Raw genomic sequence first — 23,000 nt, forward strand, 5'->3', positions numbered from 1 at the left:
GCGATATTAGGTACCGCGCGTGATGAACAGATTACTAAAGCTTTCGCTTTAAAATGACGGATGTTGATTGCCTGGATTTGCTCTCTCAAGAACTGGGGTTTGTTTTAAAATTGGAGCAGAGGGAAGCTTTGGAGTTGCTGCTCAGGGGAAAGGATGTTTTCTGTGTCCTACAGAAGTGTGAGGCTCGCGCTGCGCGCGCGTACGACTCTTACGGCACGCTTTACCGATTTCTTTACTGATTTTGAGAAAAAAACCGACTGTTTTGCAGTCTATTTTCGCAGCCATATTTTTTTCTTCTTTCCAGGGAGAGGGTTCATGTAGCAGCTCTTCTAATCCTAACAGCTAATTGGTTTGCTACCCTCACAGTAAAACAATGGATATAATAATAAACACTAAACTATGAATGCTTTCTCCGACCAATGAAAAGACACCTTACGAGCAGCTGCCACAGTCTGGAGAGAGAGAGAATAGTATGGTTAAGTCAGTACCCGATCAACAGTTCATAAATTCCTCAAACGGCTTTGCAAGGAGCCCTGGACCAACCCTAAAAGAGTATCTGTTTTTTTTTTTTGAGCTTTACGTCGAGCTACGATGAGTTAAAAATTTAATATCAAAGTCATTCTCGAAAGCTGTCAATCATCACAGAGATCATCATAGAGAGGAAACATATATCTCTTGAGCATAATAATTTAGTGTTTGCGGAGGAAGTCTAGTAGAGAGAGGCATTGTTTTCCAATTCCGAGGACCCAGATTCGAATTTTCCAAGAGGCAGGTGTTTTTTCGTTTTCTTTTTCTTTCTTCCGTTTTCGTTTTGTTTGGTGGTTTTTTTTATACTCGTTTTACTTGTTAACCGTGGTGTGTACAGCCAGTAACATAATGTAGTACTATTTTACTAAATTGAAAGCAAAGTTTACAGGAACATAAACCATGAGCTTGACCTTGTCACGGTTTTGAAAGCCATCTTGGCGAGTTGGCAACCGCGTGAGAAATTACATTGTTTGTATGAGAATCTAATGTCGAATGATTTCTGTAAAACGGCTGTTCTGAAAAAATATGAATTGTAAACTAAAGCTACGCAGAAAGGATTTTACTAATAAATTTTGGGGGCCGTAACTGTGATTAAATTTCTCCAGACGCTTGCTTTAGATATTCTGTATATTTGTCTGCAATTTTTCCCGGGAAATTTTAGTCGGCAAGAAGAGACATTTTTACAGACAAATGTATAGAAAATCCTAAAAAGTGGTTCTAGCGCATATAGCTGGAAGTAACGCCCTCAAATTTTTACAGAAGAATCGTCAGGAGTGAAGCATTAGTTTAATATTAATATTTTTTTCAAGAACAGTCGTTTTACGGAAATTATTCGGCGTTAGATTCTCATACAAACGCTGTAATTTCTCACTCGAGGGGTTGGGAGAATTCTCGACAGTTATGCAAACCCTCGACTTCGTCTCGGGTTTTCATAACCGTCTCGCATTCTCCCAACCCCTCTCGTGTTTATATCAGGCTATGCAAACACGGAAAACGTTTGCTATTGCTTAAATAATAAACTTGACACTACTGGTTTACATTCCCCATCCCACTCAGGTATAACTGAAATTCCTCAACTCCGGAAATACTTGGTGTCAAATTCTTCAATCCCTGGGCACAGGTGATGGTCAAATGCCAGGGGTTTGCCTGGGGGCTATTGATGTGTTGTATGTAAACCCGAGTCCACTTCCAGGTTCTCTATTTCTTGTTTTGATGTAAATATTATGAGAAGTTTTACTTTTTTTATAGCACAGTTTGTCTTTGAATAATATGCATGCAAAAATTTCAGCACGCTCATTGGCTAAGAACACGTCAATAATCCCCAAAAAGTGCAGAAAGTTGAAATTAAATTGATTGTCAGGATTACGAGTCTGTCGGTAGAATAATCGACAACTCCATTTTGTACTTTATTTTCGGTGAAAAAGAGGAATGTGCAAATAGACGTAAATCACCAGCTATGTTCTGATTTCATTCACTCGACATTTCGACCACACTATACGAAAGAAATTAAGCTGCATAGCACAATGCGAATTTTTTGACTGGCAATTAAATCAAAACGTGAATAAAAATTCAGTGAAACATGTATAAAAACAAAAGCACTTTTCATTCAATGTAGAAAGTAGTGTGATTGAAGCACAGGCGGGCCAAGCTCGTTGCATAAAATAACCACGTGTTTCGAACAGTGTATTTTAACGAGCACTTTATACAATAAAACAATACCTGGTATAGTTTACTCTAGAAGTAACAAGATTTGTTTGTAAGATTTCAATTTAAATGGCCTAGTTAATTGCAGGTGTGATCATTCAGCCCCAAAGGCATTTGCAGGCATCTTGTCCGTAAACGGCTGAGACTCGCGCGCCTGCAAATACACTTGATTCATAATATTTTTTTGCAGTATACAGAAGCTAGACTTATAGCTTTATGGGGGAGTGTATTCATTTCGTGTGTTTGCGGGATTTAAAGTATAAAGTTTGAAGTTAATTGCTCTCACTTTAAGTATACTGATAAACAGAAGCTTCGCTTTTAGCCCCAGCTAAATCTATATATTAGGCGGAAAGCATCCCAAAGTGAAAAAAAAAAAAAAAAACTCACTACATCGCCTATTCGCTAATTAACACAGGGGTATTCTAACAGACAAGAACCCGTTTACACACTCATTCTTTCTTGGTTTACAAGGGTTCCGATAAATTTTTGAACCAGCGAATTTTTTACCTGTCGTGAACAAGCCATTTACACTGAACCGTCCAAATTTTGCTAGATTGCAGTACTGTATTGTTTGTCGTTGAAAAACTAGCACGGCTTCGTTGGTCCAGAGTTAACGAAAGGCGAATTTGAGCATATTTTTGTCAGTTAAAAAATTGTCCTACCCGCGTAAATGGGGTCTGAAATACCCTTGTTTGCTTCTTTTAGCATGCAGTGCTACTTATCACGCGCGCAAATGCTTCTGAGGAGACAGCTCCAGAGAGACCACGAAAACTCTCCCTACAAGTAGTTAGAAAGATGACGTTAAAAGAGATGTTTCTCTAGCTAAGGACTTTCCTTCCCCTTTCCACGCCTGACATGAGAGCCTCTGAACAACTCAAGCACTAGGCTGTATTTACGAACGTTGAATGGGTTTCCGATTCTTCCGAAAGGAGGTCATTGTTAGTGATGGCCTCTTTGATAAACAGTGACCTATATTTGACCCATTACCCTTTAGATAATCCTTCCCTCTTTGTGAAATTATTTGAATATTTGGTTGAGTTCTGTGAAACTGGACCAATCATTTTTGGATCTACTCTACTTAGCCTCCCTCTACTGATCAACTGTTCGCTTAAATTGCCATAATTTAAAAGTAGCATGAACATCTGTAAAATGTGTCTAAGCCATGCTGGCGATTAAATTTACTCTGAAACCTGTACTAAGTGGAAACCTCCGGGGAATGCTATACTGTCCGCTTAATACAGGGTGTCTGTCTAACACAGGTTTCGATGGAGAACGTCATACGAGGAGTCAAATATTATTCAAATGAACGTTGGAACCATTTGGAATATTCCCAGAGAGTACAGCGGGACAAGTTTGAATTAATTTCTTAGGGCCGATTAATCCAAACAATTTAAGAGTAGTTTGTACATCAAATTACAATTATGAGAAGTGACAAAACAGTAAACAACTGATCAACAGGTTAAAGAAGGCTGCGAGTACGCATCACAAGATGACTGATTTTCTTTTACAGTAACTGTTTAAAAGATACAAACAAGGCGTTGTGGCCAGAAGGCCAATACCTTACGTAACTCAGTCAGCTTTCATTGCTGGCCTTATCCCCAACCCACCCCTCACAGGACGAACTACAGATTACGGAACAACATTTTGCCTTTTGTTTTGAACAAACTGTCCATTTTAAGAATCACTGTCACGACCAAAATCATGCGCCGATTGATCATAGCTGCAATTGTAAACCTGCACGATTATCTTGGATTACAGCGGAACCTCTATTCAAAGGTCCTGCACGGGACCGAGGCAGGTGTCCCCTGAATGGAGATTAAGGAACGATTTGTTAATAATTTAGAAACAAAGCCAATATATCTTTTATTCTGCCTCATAATCTACTGCAGTCATTTTATAACATAACAAAACTAAATCGCGCGCTCTGATTGGTCAGTCAGCCACTACCATTTTCCCGTGGGTGCACGCTAAGAAACTGAGCTAGCGCGGTAAAATTTAGGCAAATTCAACGAATCTCCTCTCCTGGTAAAATACACCGATGAAATGCACAGATGAAAAGTGGAAGTTGAAGAAAATACTAAGCTGTCGTTTTGAAGGAAAAAAGACAAAAGATCAAGCGACAAATTTGCCCTGGATGAATGAATCACTGTTTTCCTCGCGACTAGAATCTGCTGAAGGAAAATCGAGCGAGCGAAGATTTAAGGTACATTTTGTGTGTTTTTTATAGAAGAGAAAGTCTGTTTGGAAAGGAAAATTATGAATTAGCATTGTGTTATTGACTTTTTGGTCAAGCTGATGCTAAATTCAAGCAAATATTTTAGGAAACACGCTGAAATTCGAGACAGCTTTGTTGTGAAGTTTTCATCGCATCGATTAAAAATTTTAGTTGAGTTTAAACGGGCACATAACGCTGGAATAAGCGAATTTCATTTGAGTACAGAAACATTTGGGTTTTCAAATAAATTTTTCAAAAAATAACTTCTGTGTGTATTATTTTGTTCCTCAGTGTTCATTCATAACAGTCGTTCGGAGAACGGTCGAAAAAAAACAGCTTCAGCGCCGGCTGTGTGTCGGCGAATTTCAGTTTCAACTTTCACTTTCATAGCTGGATTTCCCCAGACAGATTTCGATACAAAGCTAGTTAATTTCTTTTTAAAATTAGTGTTACCTGTTATTCTAAAGGAATTACAGTCAAATTTTCTCATTTCTACTTTGCGTTTATTTCAAAAATTGTCACATAAATAAGCTTGATAATTATTTCATTTATTTAGTTTTAGCTTATTTTTTAGAGTCCTTTTAGTTGGTGTTTATAGTTGCAGCTATAGTTTTCCCTCAAAGTTTTTACCCTAATATTAAGAGCAAGTAGACAGATGCCATTCAGAATAACAACGAAAAACGTTTTGCAATTTACCTGAGGACGGAGAACGGTTGATTCAGCGAAAGAAAAACTCAAGGCAAGTTTTTGAAAAACATAGAACATGATTTGTTTACGCGCGGGCAGATGTCGCCATACATGAACTCGGACCGATGACTCAACCGAAGGCAAATGGAAAATAATGTTTTTCTCTTTTGATTATGTTATAAAAGAAATGGTAAACGTTGCAGCTGTGCAACCATGGAGTTATGGATGCACTTGGGAGGTTTGCTAAGCACTCAAGAAGCTAGAGTCGCACTCGGCTATCGCCTCGTGCGACTCTTACGCTTCTTTCGTGCTTAGCAACCTCCCGCGTGCATCCATAACTCCATGGTTGCACGCTGCACGTTTACCATTTCTTAAATAGCAGCCAGATAATGTGTAAAAACACACCTAACACATGACCAACTTATTTCTACGACATGATGTGTTGAATGTCTAAAACGTTAAGTAAGATAGTTCAGTTAGTGAAAGTTAACATCATTATGATTAATTTACACTTAGGACGTATCAACCCTATATGTGGTCAGACATCGTTTGAGTGCTAAGGTGTCCCCTGGATGGAAGTTAAACCAGGGTTTTAAGACACAGAAAAAGTGTCTCTTCCCCTTGAATATAGGTGTCCCTTCTATAGAGATAACAGATACAAAGATTATGTCAATATTTTTCCAAATTTGTGTCCCCTGAATGGAGGTGTCCCAAAGAAGAGGTTCCTCTGTATCTTGCTCGTCAGTCGACCAATGATGATGATGTTAATGATGATGATGATATTTCGGCGAATGTGTGCTCGCTGTACTTCATGCAAGCGCCTAAAAAAAATCCCTGATAAATTCATGCTGATCGTGTCAGGTGTCACACTCTGCCTCAAACTGGAATTTGTATCATATATTAAAATTACATTATCAGGCAAGGTATACTTTTAGTAACGTTGAAGAGGAATGTCAACATTTTCATTTTGTCGACGTCTAAATATCGAGATTAGAGCCTGTTTGAACTCTGGAATTCTAACAGAGTATAGAATGGGATTAACAAAAGAGTTTACACCAACCAAAACCACCGAGGAATATGCAAAAGGAGGTGAGGTAAAGATATGGGAACTATTGGTGGCATGAAGAACAAAAAGATGCAAAACAAGTGGAAGAGACAATAGTAAAGATACAATAGTCATTATGAACAATGTTACAGTCAGTTTTCTTTGTCTATTCACTGCACCATGGTGCTGGGGATATGCTCCACACAAAAATTTAATAGAAATACAAGCGTACGAAACACAGATAACAAGCAGACAAAAACAGTGGTATATTGGCCAGAAGATAATAATCTTGTGTGGGGAACCGAAATTTAAGCCGAAAACTGCCACACTTAGCACCATCGCAGGAAAAATCCAGACAGCAGTAATTGCTACCCCGTAGATCCATTTTGTGATAACGCGATGCTTGAATGGACGAAATGTGGCATGCATCCGCTCTAAAGAGATCACAGCAATATTTGTCACGGAGACCAGAGGTAAAAAAGGAACGAGAAAAAGGAACAAATCCAAAGAATATAATGACACATTTAGAAAGTCACAAGAAAATCGCAAGGAAATCGATGGAGAAAGACTTCCGGAAAGAAGACCAACCAACATGTCAGCCAGGGTCAGGTTTATAACCAAGTACATGGCACGAGTGCAAAGATTTTTGTTCTTTATAAAAACAATAATTGTAAGAAGGTTGACTGATACGATGATAACTGACCCAGTTACGAATACGGCAAACCAGGTAATACACTCAGATGTAGAAGTCATCTTGAACTCTGTTTTTCTTTGACTTTTCTTCGGGCGTTTTTGGTTGCTTGTGAACTGATCTGTTGAAAGCACAACAGCTTTGATTAGCTAAAAAAGGTATTAATAAAAACCCTAATGTTAAATGTCTTCATACTTACTTAATAAGACTTGGTCACATAAGCGTCAAATATGCCAATACATGTATTTCGGGAAATGTTTTGTAAAGTAGAAAGAAGTAGAAAGTAGCAAAGTAGTAGAAAGAGTCTGGCCATGGAAACTCTGATATTTTAGACGTTACCTCGATTCTAGAGAAAGTGTATGGAATTTTATCTGGTTACTTAACTGCTATTTTGTTGTTTACAAATCAAATGTGTACAGAGTGCATTATCATTGGAGGTCTAATTCACCCCATGAAAGGGAATGCAGATACCAGAATCTGGGAACTTTTGAATGTGAATCCGGGTTTGGAATTACAGACAAACCCCAAACCCCGTTAAAAGGCGTGTCCGTATGAAGCGGGTCATGTTATTAAAGTAAAAGATTAAGCTGTTATTGTAGAAAATACGGAATAAATAAATAAATAAATTAATAAATTAATAATAATAATAATAATAATAATAATAATAGGCTTTATTTAAAGAGGGTAAAACACTTAACAGTAGCCCTAAGACACTGATGACTCTGTGGCCCTCAAAACAAATTCCAAATATAGATTCTACAACTAAAAACTATAAAATATACTATTATCAAAGATAATTTAGGATAAAATATAATAGACAATTTCTAAAAAAGACATTATAGCTAAGATAGATAAGAACAACATAAAACGTATATACAATTACAGTCTAAGGAGCATCGCAGCCTTTTGTTCAGCTAGAAAGGGTTTAAAAACATTATGCTTAAAACTTGCTAGCGAGCCATTATTTCTTATATTGGCATTCATGCAATTCCAGTCCTTTATAGTCCTAATAGTAAGAGTACGACCTCCTTCTGTTTTTCGTTTATACTTGGGGCACACCAGATTTATGTTTGAATGTCTAGTGGCTCGATTATGAATTTCTGAATTTCTGACTAATAGACTATTCAAATAAATAGGCGTAATATAATTGTGGACACGCTTATACACTAGTGCGCATCTCTTTATTAGAGATTGTTTAGTAAAAGGGAGCCAGTTTAGATTATTGAATAATACGACTGATGGTGTAAGTCTTTCAGCATCAAGTATAATGCGTGCCGCTCTTTTTTGAAGTTTTAAAATACTCTGAAGATGTTCGACATTGCAGCTGTCCCATATCATGCTCCCATACAGGAGGGTAGGCTTTATAACACCATTGTAATAGGTTTCCCTTTGACGTTGCTTAAGAAACGGGCTAATATGCTTCAAGAGTCCTATGCGTTTAGAAAGTTTCTAACATAATTCATCAATGTGTGATTCGTAGTTCATTTGAATATCTATAACTACTCCTAAACAAGACATCGACTTCATCAATTAATCTAAATTAACATCTCTGACCTTCACAAAGTCGTCGTTTACGGACTATATCCAAAGTCCCTAATTTTTGCATTTAATTAATCAAAACTCGTTCTCTGTATAACTCGTTTAATCTAGAGTTGACTCCTATAATTTTTCCTATCCGGTGTACTGTATCGCTGAGAACATCGACTTGTTGTCAACTGAAAGTTCTTTTTAACTTTAACAAGGAAAGTTTTATTTTAGCACACAGCTGACAATGAAGTGTCCGCATTAGCGAGGTTGAATTGCTATGAGAATCTTTTGATTCAGGGCAAGAAACAAGTGTCCGTTGTCTGCATTGACGGGTGCCCGTATTAAGAGGGCTGAACTTAGAGAAAGTGTAAGAGCTTTCGCCGAGGACAAAAAAAACTGTCCGTAATAACGAGGTGTTCTATTAAGCGGATGTCAAGCGGATGGAATATAGCAAGGATCCCGCGGAATCTCGCACTAACGATTGAAGTCCGGAATCCAAGTTCTACTGACAAAGAATCGAGAATACAATAGCTGGAATGCGGAATCCACGGCGTAGAATCCAGAATTCAAGACTGTCTTCGATTCCTTTACAGAGAGCGATCTGTGTTTTTTAATCAAAATTTCTCACAATACCATAAAAATGAAAACTAAAACCTTTATATAACAGTAAATAACCCGCAACTACGAACCTGGTTTTTATGAACCTGTTGATATAAATTTTGCCGGATAGGCCCCCTCTATACAAGAACCTGTTTAGTCTAAAATTAGAAACAGGTTCATATTTTCTCAAATCTATAAAAAACGTTCTGTACAATTAGGCAAATAAGATAAATCAACATTCAGGATCCTCTTTGGAGACATAGATGCCTTATTACTCCCACTACACGTGAACATTTCAAGGACAAAGCTCTCCACGCTCTCTTCAGCTTGAGACGACACACGAATCTTAGCAAACTAAAAACAGCCCTGGCCTGTAAAACACTTGATACTATGATCTCTCCTATTCTAAAATATAACAGTGAAATTTGGAGTGGGTACGCCAAACCAGATTTTAAGACCTGGGACGGCTCACAAGTCGAGAAGACACACCTTCATTTGCAAACGGTACTTTCAACTAATGGAGGTAATTAAACAACAAAGCTTCTAATATAGCTTGTAGAGCAGAGCTTGGTTGTTTTCCTTTAAATATCACTATCAATCCAAAAATTTTTATATATTCAGTCTAAAGATGAGGAATCTTTCGTCAAACAATCTTTTTTAATGTCATTTGACTTAAACTGTAATGGCAAAAATAGCTTCCACTCTCATTTGATGAATATGCCAGAATATTTTAACCTACCTATCTAATCTATCTACCTAACCTATCTTGATTTATTACGGAAACCTCTATGGTAAAAAGCTATGTAAGTTCAATGGAACAGGAATATATATATTCATATATCTCATATATATCTCATACTGGCAAAACAACCCCCAACATTTTCAAAAACTTAAATTTTATAGATCATACAACCTCTACTTAACAAGAGGAACAGCTGGAAGAAGGGCTTTTGTAAAACTATTAATACGAATAAGCAATCACAAACTAATGATAGAAATAAGCAGATACAATTAAACTATGAAGGATAATAGACATTGGCCGTTTTGTGGATCCAATCTGATAGAAGACGAAGTTCACTTTCTTTTTCGCTGTCCTACATACTCTATGATTAGGAATAATTTTTACAGTAAAATCAAGACTGATTCCACATATTACGCAGTTACCCGTAAACGTGTAATTTGATCAATGAGCTGATAACCCCTCTAATTACTTTATCAACATACAATTCATAAAATATATATATTCCAGCTTGCTTTGATGTTCGTGACAAATCATTACCAAAGTAACGTAATTGCCCTATGATGTAATTTTGATTCTTAAAATAGCATTTGCAATACTGTATGCACTTGTATGGTCATGCAAATAAAGCTTGTTGTTGTTGTTGTTGTTGTTGTTGTTGCATATTGCAATGTTATTAACACAGGTTTTATCTAAGGAATGAGCTGAACACCACTAAATACTCTTAGCTAATTACCATTTATGTAATAGCCTGTTTTAGGCTAACTTGGGAAAATACAGGTACTACTTTATAGTCGCCGGTTTTACTGTATTTGATCAGAAAGTCATAATTTAAAGTTCTGTTTTATGTCAGTGCCTAAGGATACTGAAAGAGGCTAATTAGGCAAGCGAGTGTGACTCGCGCAGTCAATTCTTCCACCTTTGCAGTTATATTCCAGGATGCAGGCAGCACTTGTAAAAACAGGCTATTTTAGCTTACTCGTATCATTTGAACAACACAGAGACTACAAATGAGACTATAAATGAGCCAAATTTGTCATTTATCTATAGCGTGACGCCTTGTTTGTGACCATTTCATTTTGGGACAGCTTGCCAGTTGATAGCAATTCGGTCAGCGCTCGCTCGATATAAACTTTACAAGATCCCCCTCCCCCCCAACAAAATAAATGTAACTTTTAAGAGTTGCATTTTAGCCTGCGAAAATATCCGTTTCTCCTCGCTCCTCGCCGCTGGGGACGTTTCGCGCGGAGGAAAGTCTGCGACTCAGCGACAGAAATTCCATACTGATGACATAAAATCTGTCCCGAATCCGGTCAGAAGCGCTGATTGGTCGATGGAGTAGTTACATTGTTTTAGCTCCTGTTTACGAATGACAGACAAAAGGCTACAAAGGTCAAATGTATACGCGAAGAATCTCTAACAAATCGGTCAATATTTGTGGAATATAGTCTTCTCTAGAAGAAGCATTTGAGTTTTGCTGGAGCTCTTTGACTTCTTTGGCAGATGAACACTAGATAAGACAAGACAAGACTGAAGACAAGACAAGACAAGACATTTATTAAGGAAAATTTTTTGGCACGCAGTTAGCAAGAAAACGCTAGTCGAGGCGTGCCAAATTAATTCTATTACAAATCTGATATTAAATATAATAAGTAAAAACTGCAAAGAAAAAGAAAAGAAGAAATATGTGTAATGAATTCAAAAGCAAGAAAGACAAATCTGTTTAATGCAACCTGTGATAGAAGCTAAGGTTTAGGATTTTGCGATTTTATTTCTCGTGTTATCATGGTTGCATCAAGGTAATCATCTTTGTCTTTAAAATATTTCGAAGAGCACACTGATTAATTTTCGTTTGAAGACTTTTTTTGACGTATCTCTCATTCTACCTGGTGTCTCATTCCATACTTTAGCGCCAAAAATTGGGACGGCTTGTCTTAGTTTTTTAAGATTAAATTTTTCGATGTACATATTATTTTCAGAGGATGATCTTGTGTTATATTCGTGAATAGATGATGTCTGCTAGAACAAGTTAACGATTTTTGAGGGTGCAGAATTAGTATAAATATCATGCATTAAGTAAGATACGGACTTAAAATAGAGAAAGCTAATTGGCAGGATATTTGCATCAATAAAAAGAGGAATGGCATTAACTTTCCTGTTGGCAAAAAATATGAAACGGGAACAGCAAGTGGTAAAGTTTGCGCATGCGTCAAGCTTGCTGGGAAGCACTTATCGTAATGGCCGAAAGCCGTTCTGAAGCACTTTCAAGGGAGTTTTTTTTGCATACCCAATCGCCAACAGACATGTCTTATAGATTGGATACTTTGGCTAAGCCATGTTGAAGTGTCATGTATGGGAGAAGGACCATTTACAGGGACCGCGGAGCAAGGTGAAAAGTGGGAGGGCTGACAATTGAAAATAAGTTTTTCATATTGAAAATCGAAAAAAGGAATAAAATCATAGTATTTGATTTGTTTCTGTCGCGTGACTTTGCATACTTTATCCAGTATTTGTTGCTCTTTATAGGTCGGCATTAGTGAAGATACCGAAATTCTTCATACGATTTTCATTCCGTCCAGCAAATGTGTTTGCGATCTGAATCACGTCCAAGCTTTCCGTCAATTTCTTATGACAATTAAGTACTGTCAAGTTGCTGAATCGCTGCTGTTTCATGTTCGATCTCAGCCATGTCTTCAGGCGACGTGCTGCTGAAAAAGATCTTTCACAGCAAGCACTGGTTGCTGGGTTGACCGCCAAAAGCTTACATAGTATTACTACTTCACCAATTAGGCTTCGTTCTTCTTTAGGTAGCTTCTTAACTTCGCAGAGAACATCATCAAAGCATTCCATCGCACCTTTATCCTTCAGAATCTGACGCAGGACTTGAAGTTGGGCCTTCAGCGAGTCAAAATTGATGTCGTCATTGTATGACACTTTCATGTAGTCGAGCTCTGCTGTGTAGGATTCCCCATTGATACCTTTTAGTAAGAGGGACTCCATCTCTTCATAGGCTGTAAAGCTTGGTTGACTGAAACGCTGTTCTATGGCATTAACTATCAGATCAATAGCCTCAAAGTAGATGCGCCGATAGTGGTCCTTCGGTGTTTCGGTAAAGGTTGGCTGTCCACTTCCGACCTCGATCCTTGCAGGTGCTCGACGCTTTCGTGGAAGAAGCGGATCAGAAATGGTGTGATCTTTGCTTTTGCGAAGGACTATTGAGTAGAATGCTGAAAAGCTATCATCATTTCGGATGCTCTCTAGTACTGACTTAGTAAGTTGCGCTAAACGTTGTCCACTGACTGCAGACATCCTCGTCGACTGCAAGGTTTTAGATAGGTTATCAGAGTGAGAAAATAACCTCTCTCCAAGACTTAGCCCAAAGAAAAAGTCGAAGGTTTGCATTTGTGCTTGACAACCCACTATTCTTCCTCTAACATCTGGTTGCAGCTTATCTTCTAGGGACACCCTCCATTCTTCCATTAGAGCAGAATAGTTGTCGAGGATGCGCCTAAAGCAGGCTGCTCTTACAGTCCACCTTGTTGGACAGAGAGATACAATACCACCACAAGCAGCAGAGTCGCTTTCATCTTCTTGCTCCAAATTTTCCTTGATTTGTCCGAGACTGCATTCACGCTTTGGGGAATACTTGATTAGTGTTGTAATCTCTTTTGCAGTATCCATGGTGTTTGATAATATCTTAGAGGCTTTGGTGACATCTTTTATATCAAGACTTAGTGAGTGGCCATGGCAGTGAGTGGGATGGGCTTTGGGCTGTATCTGTAAAATTCTAGTTGCTACGCCAGATTTACTACCAAGCATGTTACTGGCGCCATCATAGCATTGCCCTCGGCAGTTGCTAAAAGATAACCCAAGCCTTAAGAACACGTCTTTAATGACTGCTTCAATAGTGTCTGCACGAATATTTGGAATATTCGCAAACCCTAGGAAATCTTCATGCGCTTCTAGTTCTTTGTCAATCCATCTAACACAGAGTGTCAATTGTTCCTTATTACTGACGTCTGTGTATTCATCACAAAGGATTGAAAAAAAGGAGTTGTCTAAGCTAGTAACTACTTGTCTCGATACAATGTCTGCCATGATTGACACCAGCTCCGTCTGTATGTCATGACAGGTGTACTTGTCATTTTTTCGCTGAAGCCAATCAGTAAGCAACGGTACATCATTAGCTCTCAATTTAAGGAGCTGGTTAAAATTGGATTCAGCATCTGTGTGTCCTTGCATAGCAAGGCCCTGTCGGGCAAGAAATCGGACGCTCTCAATTATTTTTAAGAAACATGTACGGTTTTGTTTCATGGTCGTGTCGGCTGCATTGCTACACATCTCAATTATGTTTCCACTTGACGCTATAACGCCAACTTGGTGCTCACATGCCAAAATGTGACAATTGGACTTCTGGTGCTCTTGAAAGCGGGCAATAGCATTTTTCCAATTTGAATAACCACCCTTGATGAAATTCAGTTCTTTGTTTTTTGCAATTGAAAGCTGGCCTTTTTTATTTTGATGTTCACAGACGTAACAAATGACAGAATCACTTTCTTCGACATAATGCAACCATGGAAAATCGTTAAACCAGTTCGCTTTAAATGAGCGATTCCATTGTCCGATTTTCTTTTTAGGGAAACTGAAGTTATGTGGTTGATGAGGTTTACCCACAGGGTCAATGCATTTACTTGACAACTCGATGGTCGCAGCATTACTTGGTGTAGAATTGTGTACAACTACAATACTGAAAATGCAAAAAAATAACGTTAATTTTGGACGCATTTGAAATGTCTTTTTCGTAAAAAGGAACTAAGATAATAATTGATGTATTTTTTATTATAAACCAATAAAAGAATACATATAAGGTAGTTGTTCTATTATACAAGATTATTTTAATCACAGCTACTACAAAACATGCCCTAAATATCCGATAACAATAATTGCATACACAATATATAGCTTATTGAGTAAAAAAAAATGCTAACATCGTATTTTGCACCCAGCCTCCTAAAACCTGGCTTGTCAATAGTACGGTTTGAAAGCTGTAAAAATAGTAGACTTGGGTGATTTTGAAAGAATATTTCGGCAGTTTCTAAAGACAACACTGCACCTGTTAAACCTATACTAAAAAGCCTGGATAGCTCTAAATGAGCGATAGCTTGAACATTATCTGGCGAAAGGGCTAAGCCATTTAAAGACAGCAGTTTAAGTTTAGACGACAGCTGTACTACCTGAATGACACTATATGCATTCAAATTTTTGCAGTTGTCAAGGAGTAAGTACTCTAAATTTGAACACACAGTTTTTCCCAAAAAATTGATATCTCTCAACACATCTTGCCACCTTAGATCTAGATAAACTAGTTTTGAAGAATTGGCTAAGTGACGTAAAAGTGCCACAGCCGAATACTTTATGGTGACATTCCTCATGGAAAAATAGGTGAAAGCTTCTGCATGGGACATTATTGTTGCCATTGGGTGTTGATCAATTTTCTGGATCATCCACTCATCAATGGCGACAATCTGCCACAACCAATCTGTGTCGCATAGCCTCATCCATCTTTTAGAAACTCTGCACAATGAGTTCATAATCTCCCCCACAGAAGTGTATTTCAAGATCTCGATCAGAACTTCATCGGGTAGCGCTGAATGAAATCACAAAACAGTAATTTAGACCGTGCTTCAAATGCCTTAGAACCTCAATTGTTGGGCGTGTTTAATGAGTAAATAAACACACCATATATGTATCTCAAAATCTTTAAAATAACAAATATACGAGGATGTTTTATTACATAAAGTGTTTTCTGACAAGTGCCCTACCCTATAAACCAATGGAAAATAACGAAAAGGATGAATAAAAAAATAAACTTACCCTCAATGGAAACAGATTGATCAACGCAGGTCTCACTCTCGGGTAAACAATCATCTGACAAAATTAAACGCATAGTTATTATACAGTCTATGAAATTCAACTTTATTTATAAATAAATAAATAATGTGTTTATTATCCTTTTGTTATAGCTAATGCTAAATTACAGGATTGCTGACAATAAGTAGAATATTATAAATAGAATAAATATATAATCCATCACCAAAAATCCAACTACACTTAACGAATATTAGTCAGAAATAACTCGCACTTCCAAAAAATGACGCTTTTAACAATATATTGAAATGTTTACTGGTCAAACTCAAACTCACCATTTTCACTGCAAGTAGTTGAAGAGCTTGCAGATAACTCTAATAAACGACCAACATACACAGTCAGTTCAGATTCAATGCAAGAAAAGACGCGATTACAATTTTAGTAAAGAAAATCCTACAGTGAAGTGATCTGAAAAATTTCTAACTATGGCCGTTCACTGTTCAAGTTATGTAATTCTTCTTGCCATCGAATATTTCATTGATTCGAAAGGAGAAAGACAAAATATAAAACTCTTATCAACTCAAATCAACTACTCACCTTCGTTTGGCTTGAAAAAGCTAGTAATTTTCTGCATTTCGTCTGATAAAAAACTCTGTCAGAGCTGGAAGTACAAAAACACGCTGCCGAACGAAGCGAAGGGCTGGCCAAGGCATGGCGTTTGATCAAGGGGCAAGTCGGCCCCAGGCGCCGCACAATTACCGCGAAAAGCACAGGAGCCCCACAAAAAGCCTGGCGTTTGAAATTAAAGAAAATACAGAGAATATAGCGGAATATAGACGGAAAAAAACTTGTTTCAAGTCTTTTTTTATTTTAATTATTTTTCTTTTTAGAGCAAAAGTGTAATGTCTTGAAACATAACTGAAATGAATATAAAATATGAAAATACACATATGTGCATTCTTTTCCCTGCCCTACTATAAAAGTGATTTAATAAGTGTGATTTAATGCATTTTCATATGACCATTACAATCAGTTACTCCCACTTTGACACTAGCAGAACTTCAAGCGCAAAACAATTCTTGCCCTTGTTCACCTTTGCACTTGCTGGACTGCCATTCCTGTTTGAAGTACAGACAACACTGGACATGAAATCCCTGTATTTGATTCCTTACATTGGCATCCACATAAGAATTAGCTTCATCACATACAATGTATTTGTACGCTTACAAAAATCATAAATGTTATTATTCCTTTTCTATTCAAAAGATTTCTTTCCTTCTTGAATATAAATTCATATCCATGACACTTTAGAAATCCTGAAATATCTAAAGGGGTATCGCTAGTTGTGGGCAACAACTAAATGCCATAGGGGTAACTTTTCACTCTCCGATAGAAATATATCTTTTGATACTCTGGGTCTCATATATTCAGTGTTTGTGCACATGAATTTAGGAGCACTTGGCTTGCCAATGTCGGTTTGGCTGTGTATGCACTGTAGTAGTGTATATAGTCATATATCATAGGCTGCACAAGTTGCAATTTATGTAAAATTGCCCCTGAAAAAAGCTCATTGATGCTCCTGGTGTCGCAAAATGACAAGTTATGAAAAATTTCATTTGCCTTTTTCCTGTTGCAGGAACTCCCTATGAGATGCTCAGCACTAAACCTTGTTGATTCAGGTGATAGTCATTGAGGACTGCACTTTCATTTCTAAACTAACGTATTGACTGGTATCAGTATCGAAGATCTTAAGTTGGGGAAGGTAGTCAACAGACTTCTGGTAAGGATGAAAAATAACAAAATTGTTTTTTTTGGTATTAAGGGTTAATTTATTTGAGACCAGCCAAAGATACAACTTTTTAAGCTCAGAATTTACTGTTGCCTCAAGTGACCTTAGGTTCTTGTTGGCATACAGTATGTTAGTATCATCAGCAAAGAGGTAGAAATTAAAAGTATCAGAGCAAGTATGAATATCGTTAATATATAAGAAGAAAAGCAACTGACCTAGTACAGATCCCTGTGAAACACCATTAGATATTAGAGCTGCATCAGATAATTATTTGTTTATTTCTAGTGTTTGTGATCTGTTGCACAAAAAGGATTCAAACTAGTTATTAATTATTCCACGAAAACCATAATGATTTATCTTATTTGGAAGAATTTGATGGTTAATATCATAGGTGACGAATTACTCCTTAATTTTGGCGCGAAATTTCAGCGATAATTTGTAATTTCACATGTGAAATTACAAAATTGCCATGGCAACCTTCCGTACGTCTCAGTGTCAAGATGGCGACGAAGTTTTAAAATGTCATGAATGAAGACACTTTATAACCTGAACTCACCAAAGAGCACATCAAGAAGGATTCTAACAGGTATTTTGTAGAAAAAGTCTAAACTTGAGTCAAATTTAAGCTCTAAACGTTCGAGATAGTGGAGTTCTCGATCGATACGATCCAGGATAAACATGTCAAAAATCCAAGATTGCTAACGTAATTCGTCACCCATTATATTAATAGGTAATCAAATGGTATACTCGTGATAAAGGCTAGGGAAATTATAAGGATTTGGACAAAACGCGCGTGAAATTATTCCCTAATTTCACTCGTCACTATTTGATTACACATACTAACTGTATCGAAGGCTTTCTTTAAGTCAATAAAAATTCCACAGGTAAATAAACGTTTATCCATATTAGACTGAATTGCACTAACTATATCTACAATGGCATGTTCAGTAGAAAACCCTTCTCTAAACCCATACTGAGCTGAAAACAAAATATTCTTATCATTAATAAAATGCATCATTCTTTTATACATAACCTTTTCAAAGATTCTGTCAAATATAGATAAGAGAGAAACCGGTCTATAGTTATTTGCATCTGTCTCATCCTCAGTTTTAAACACAGGTATGACTTTAGCCTTTTTGAGTTTTGAAGGGTAGCTCCTAGATGTGACCGACAAATTGACTATTTTAGCTAAAATGTCGCTGATAATAGCACTTGAATATTTCAAGAGTGTAGTCGGGCAGGAGTATAAACCATGAGATTTATTGTTGGGTAAAGCCAATATTTCTAATTCAACTTCCCTGGCAGTTACAGGCTTAAACATGAAAGAACTCGCTGGAGATTTCGTTTTTTTGAGAAAGTCGCGATGATCACCAGAAACAGACGCAAAATGATCATTTAAATGATATTAGCTATTCTTTGTGGATTGCGATTAATCTTATTCCCATTATTGAAGTCTCTTATCGCATTTACATGTCGGGATTTTTGTAGTTTTACGATTCAATAGATTATTTAACGCTTCCCAGTTTTTCATATTCTCTAAATTTTTTTCAAAATAGTCATGGAAGTAACCTCTTTTACTAATTCGAATAAGATGATTAATTTTATTTCGATAAAACCAGAAACTCATAAGGGGTTGAAGCGTGTAACTCTCATATGTTTGCTTTGTCCGATGCTCGTGATTATTCATTTTCGAAAGTACCATGTTTGGAACGAGAAGAAGAGATAACTGACCAATCAAACTTCGTAAACAACGTGACGTAGTTTTACTTCAGGTTTTCGCGCCCGCTTAAAAAAATCGCCGACAAACGGGGCAAAAACTCCCGAAAGCCGAGAAAGCTTTCAAAGGTTGAAACCGGTAATCTTACCGAAAAACTGAGAAGGATATTTTTGCCTTACCTCCCGGGCCAAACGTAACATTACGAAACCCTTTGACGTCCTCGCAACTTCTTGAAGTTGTCACTTCAAAAAACGATGCCTCGTTGACCCTCTGCACAGTAAACTTATAATGCAAATGAGCTTTTGAAATTCTTATATGAAAAGTCTAGAATAAACAATGAAAAATATTTCCGAATAAAATTGATTAGCTGCGTATCGAAAAGTGTCCAAAACCTGAACCTGACATCTTCGCAAAAAGTGATGCGTGTAATGAATGTGAGAAGCATTTAAGCTTAAATTCAGCTTGGATGTTGTAGTCACGATCGTGTTTTGAGCTAATTTTATGAATGAACAAACTCAAAAAAATAGACAGAGAAGCCGTTTCTTGAAAATTTTTATTCAAAATCCAAAAAGTCAATCCTTTGAAGCCATTCGGAAAACACTATCTCGATCGTGGATCCGTTCACGCAAGTGAAATCGGCTGAGCACATGGCAAAATTCAATACAAACTCCATCTCAAATCGAGGCACATTTTGTAATTTTTCTTTAGCGCCGAAGAGAAAAATTTATAAAACGTCTATGAAACATTTAAAAATACATAAATTCTCTTTCAAAAACGTAATTGTCTTGGCCATAGAGTGCAAAATGTACCTGAAAATTCAGCAAAAACTTCACTGCCTTGGTTGCATTTCAAAACAGACCATACGCTCCGTCGTGAAGAAAACAAGGATGAAAAAAGCTTCCCTTCTTACACAAAAGGAAAGCTGAGCATTCTTTTGAACTTTCTCCTTCCATTTTTTGTCTTTTAACGGTGTATTTTTAAGCCTGAAATTCAGAACTCTTGTCTTGACAGGGGCACCCAACGACAATTTTCGGAAAATTATCTGTTCGGAAGACGATTTGAAGTCTAGAATCTTCGGATCATTTTCTAAAAAAATTATTGCTAGCCTGCCTCTCCTAGGGTTTTCAAACTTCACAAAAATCGTATAATTGCCCATTTTAAACGGATTTTTACCCTAAAGAGGTCACCTAGAATTTTCGGGAACCTTTTTTCTGGCTGAAATTTTCGAAAAGGTAAATTTTGATACCTATAATTTTCGGATCACTATACTTTCAGCTAGGAAATCCGAACAGATGAAAAAATTTTAGGGGATAAAAATAAGCCTCTATCTACCGTTTAAGTACTAAAGTACGTTCAACAATGCTATGTTTATGTGGTTTTGAACTATATTCTCGTTGGGTGCCCCTGTCTTGAAACATTTGCATGGTGATCGCGCGGCAGCCATTGTGTTGAAAATGTATATATGTCTCTACGGTTTCCAAATATGGACTAAAAGTGAATATTCACGAGCATTGAACGCGAGTTACACGTTTCAACCCCCCATGAGTTTCTGATAAAACTTATATTTAGTTTGATCACCAGAAGCAAAAAGTTTATTTTTAGTCTTAATTAAAGCTCTTATCCCTTGTGTTATCCATGGTTTTGAAAAACGCTTCAATTGGCGTCGGGAAATCTGTTTAATTAGCACATGCTTGTTAATTACTTTATTATATTTACTATAAAAAGAGGAGAATATATAATCAAATGTTATTACTACCATTTGCTATAATCGACTGCCAATAAATTTGATTAAGATCCTGCGTAAAAGAATCCCTATCGAAATTTGTGAAGTCGCGCATTTTTCTCGTAGCGGGTTTAATTCTGTTTCTTGCTGATCTGAATATACAAAACTGCGAGAAATGGTCACTTACATCAGAAATTATGTTGCCACTCACTGATACACAATCAGGATTATTTACAAATATATTATCAATTAGAGAAGCCGAGTTGCCGCGAAACTCGCGAAGGTTTGTATTTGTCAATGGTAGGAATGAGATAACAGCTCTGAAGAGATAATAGAAAGTTGTAACTAAATTCCGATACCTCACTTTTCAAAAGACAAAGATTGAAGTCACCCATGACGCAAACATTTTTCCAAGTAGAGATAAATTTTTCTAAAGTTTGTTCAAAATTATACTCTAAGAAGCGTTCGGGAGAATTATGTTGTCTGTAGATAATGCCACAAATTATATTTTTTTTGGATGCAAAACTTAATTCGAACCAGAGGGCTTAGAAGGCTTCATTAGAGGTTTTTTCTAAGATGGTGTAATGAAGTGTCTCATCAATAAACATCCCAAAGCCACCGAAAGCGAGAGGCGTTGGGACAAATTCAGATTCATAACCAGGCAAGGAGAATTCGGCGCTTTCCGAGTTAGAATCATTAATTTTAGTTTCTGTTATTCCTATGATATTGAACTTAAAACCCAGTTCGTCTAAAATAGAACTTTGAAGGTTTTCAAAGTTCTTACTGAGACTAATCAGATTATTATGAAATATCGAAAAGGAGTTGTCATCATTCTCAATCACATATTTGTTTTGCTCCTTGGAGCCTTGTGGCGAAAAATAGCGGCTATGAATGCGCTGATTATATAAATTATCAATTGTATTTACGTCACTGTTACATAAGGTATTTAACTTAAATAAATCTAATTCATATAAGCTAGTTAACTTATCGAGATATCTTTTCGAACGTATATTGCTTTGGAGTAAGTTATTAAAACGACCATGAAAGTCCGCTAAGTTTCCTTTACAATTAAAGTAAGGCAGTTCTTTCAAAAGGTCTCTCAGGACCTTTTCATGTTGCTTATTTCTTTTTATTTTTGTCATACGAAAATCAAGGCAAAAATATAATTAACCATAGGAACAAACAGCTATTGTAAGAGCTAAGATACTTAGCTGTTTAGATTGTTCTAGTCTACACCTCACCGGTTTGTAATGACTGAAGATCTTGAAAAGTGTTCAGTTTATGAATGCGCGAGGTATCTGTCATCCTAAGGAATATTGAACCTTGCTTTGCCCAGCAGAATTTAAAGCCCTTGGCTTGTTGAACCTTTTTTGCCTCGGTTAACAGTGCTTGGTTAAGCGGAGATAAGTGATCGTAATGTTGTGAAGTATTTTGAAAGTTATTTTCAAGACGGATCTATCTTATTTTTAAGTTTAGTTTTTGTTTCGTTAAGTCTTGATTTTGTCCACGCACTGTTTTCCTGTTTTGATCTTTTGTTTTTACTTGTATTTGAAGTTATGCTTAGCTCGCGAATTTACTTATTGCCATATTAGGAATGTTACAGGTGGTCGTGTTTGTGGTGTTAGAGCTGACCTTCGTTCTTTTGTAATTATCAGTTGCGGCTGTGCGTAGGCTAGTCTATTCCCTGACGATAGCAAACCTGTTGTAATGTTAGCGATAAGATTATAAAAAGGAAACTCTTCCGGTCAGCTAACCCAAACACGTCCAGTTTTGGCTATTAAAACCGCTACTATACTTGAACTAGTTATAGAGAAGAGTAGGAAAAGTAGAGTAGAAGTAGAGTAAGCAGAAGTTGTAAGAAGAATAAGAAGAATAAAGGCCAAGATGTAAATCAGATTCCTGGTACCTCATCGTGCAGCGAGCGAGTTGCTCGAACACACCCCCACAGTAAATACCAAGCCGTAACGATGACACTTCAACGCCGTAACCCAACTGACTAGGGGTGACTTTGGAAACCTCTTTCCGTGCTGCCATCACTCTTTCTTTGACTTGTCTCCTAACAAACTTGCAAATTATGGGGTTCGGTCGACTTGAAGCTTTACGAGCAGGAACGTGGTGGGCTATATCGATATCTTGCATGGAAACATCCTTCACACCCATTGAGTGA

General features: G+C 37.1%; 2 protein-coding genes across 2 annotated transcripts; both read right to left on the reverse strand.

Moving 5' to 3' along the window:
* Positions 1 to 5,899: 5,899 nt before the first annotated feature.
* On the reverse strand, positions 5,900 to 22,244 carry LOC140929027 (uncharacterized). Its single transcript, XM_073378847.1, has 2 exons — positions 22,075 to 22,244; positions 5,900 to 6,991 (listed from the first exon to the last, which is right to left on the reverse strand). The coding sequence occupies exons 1-2, from the start codon at positions 22,136 to 22,138 to the stop codon at positions 6,066 to 6,068; spliced, it is 990 nt and encodes a 329-aa protein (XP_073234948.1). The 5' UTR covers positions 22,139 to 22,244; the 3' UTR covers positions 5,900 to 6,065.
* LOC140929022 (zinc finger MYM-type protein 1-like) lies at positions 12,257 to 15,683 on the reverse strand. Its single transcript, XM_073378840.1, has 3 exons — positions 15,611 to 15,683; positions 15,149 to 15,383; positions 12,257 to 14,483 (listed from the first exon to the last, which is right to left on the reverse strand). Exons 1-3 carry the CDS (start codon positions 15,681 to 15,683, stop codon positions 12,257 to 12,259), a joined length of 2,535 nt encoding a protein of 844 aa, XP_073234941.1.
* Positions 22,245 to 23,000: the final 756 nt, after the last annotated feature.

Source organism: Porites lutea, chromosome 2, assembly GCF_958299795.1.
Source record: "Porites lutea chromosome 2, jaPorLute2.1, whole genome shotgun sequence".
Classification (NCBI taxonomy): domain Eukaryota; kingdom Metazoa; phylum Cnidaria; class Anthozoa; order Scleractinia; family Poritidae; genus Porites; species Porites lutea.

Coding starts and splice junctions, on each gene's coding strand:
- LOC140929022 (XM_073378840.1), bottom strand. CDS start 15,683: ATGCGTTTAATTTTGTCAGATGATTGTTTACCCGAGAGTGAGACCTGC. Junction 15,384..15,610: donor TCAATCTGTTTCCATTGAGG/GTAAGTTTATTT, acceptor GATTTCATTCAG/CGCTACCCGATGAAGTTCTG. Junction 14,484..15,148: donor ATGAGGAATGTCACCATAAA/GTATTCGGCTGT, acceptor TTGCATTTTCAG/TATTGTAGTTGTACACAATT.
- LOC140929027 (XM_073378847.1), bottom strand. CDS start 22,138: ATGACAGATACCTCGCGCATTCATAAACTGAACACTTTTCAAGATCTT. Junction 6,992..22,074: donor TCTTCAGTCATTACAAACCG/GTGAGGTGTAGA, acceptor TGCTTTCAACAG/ATCAGTTCACAAGCAACCAA.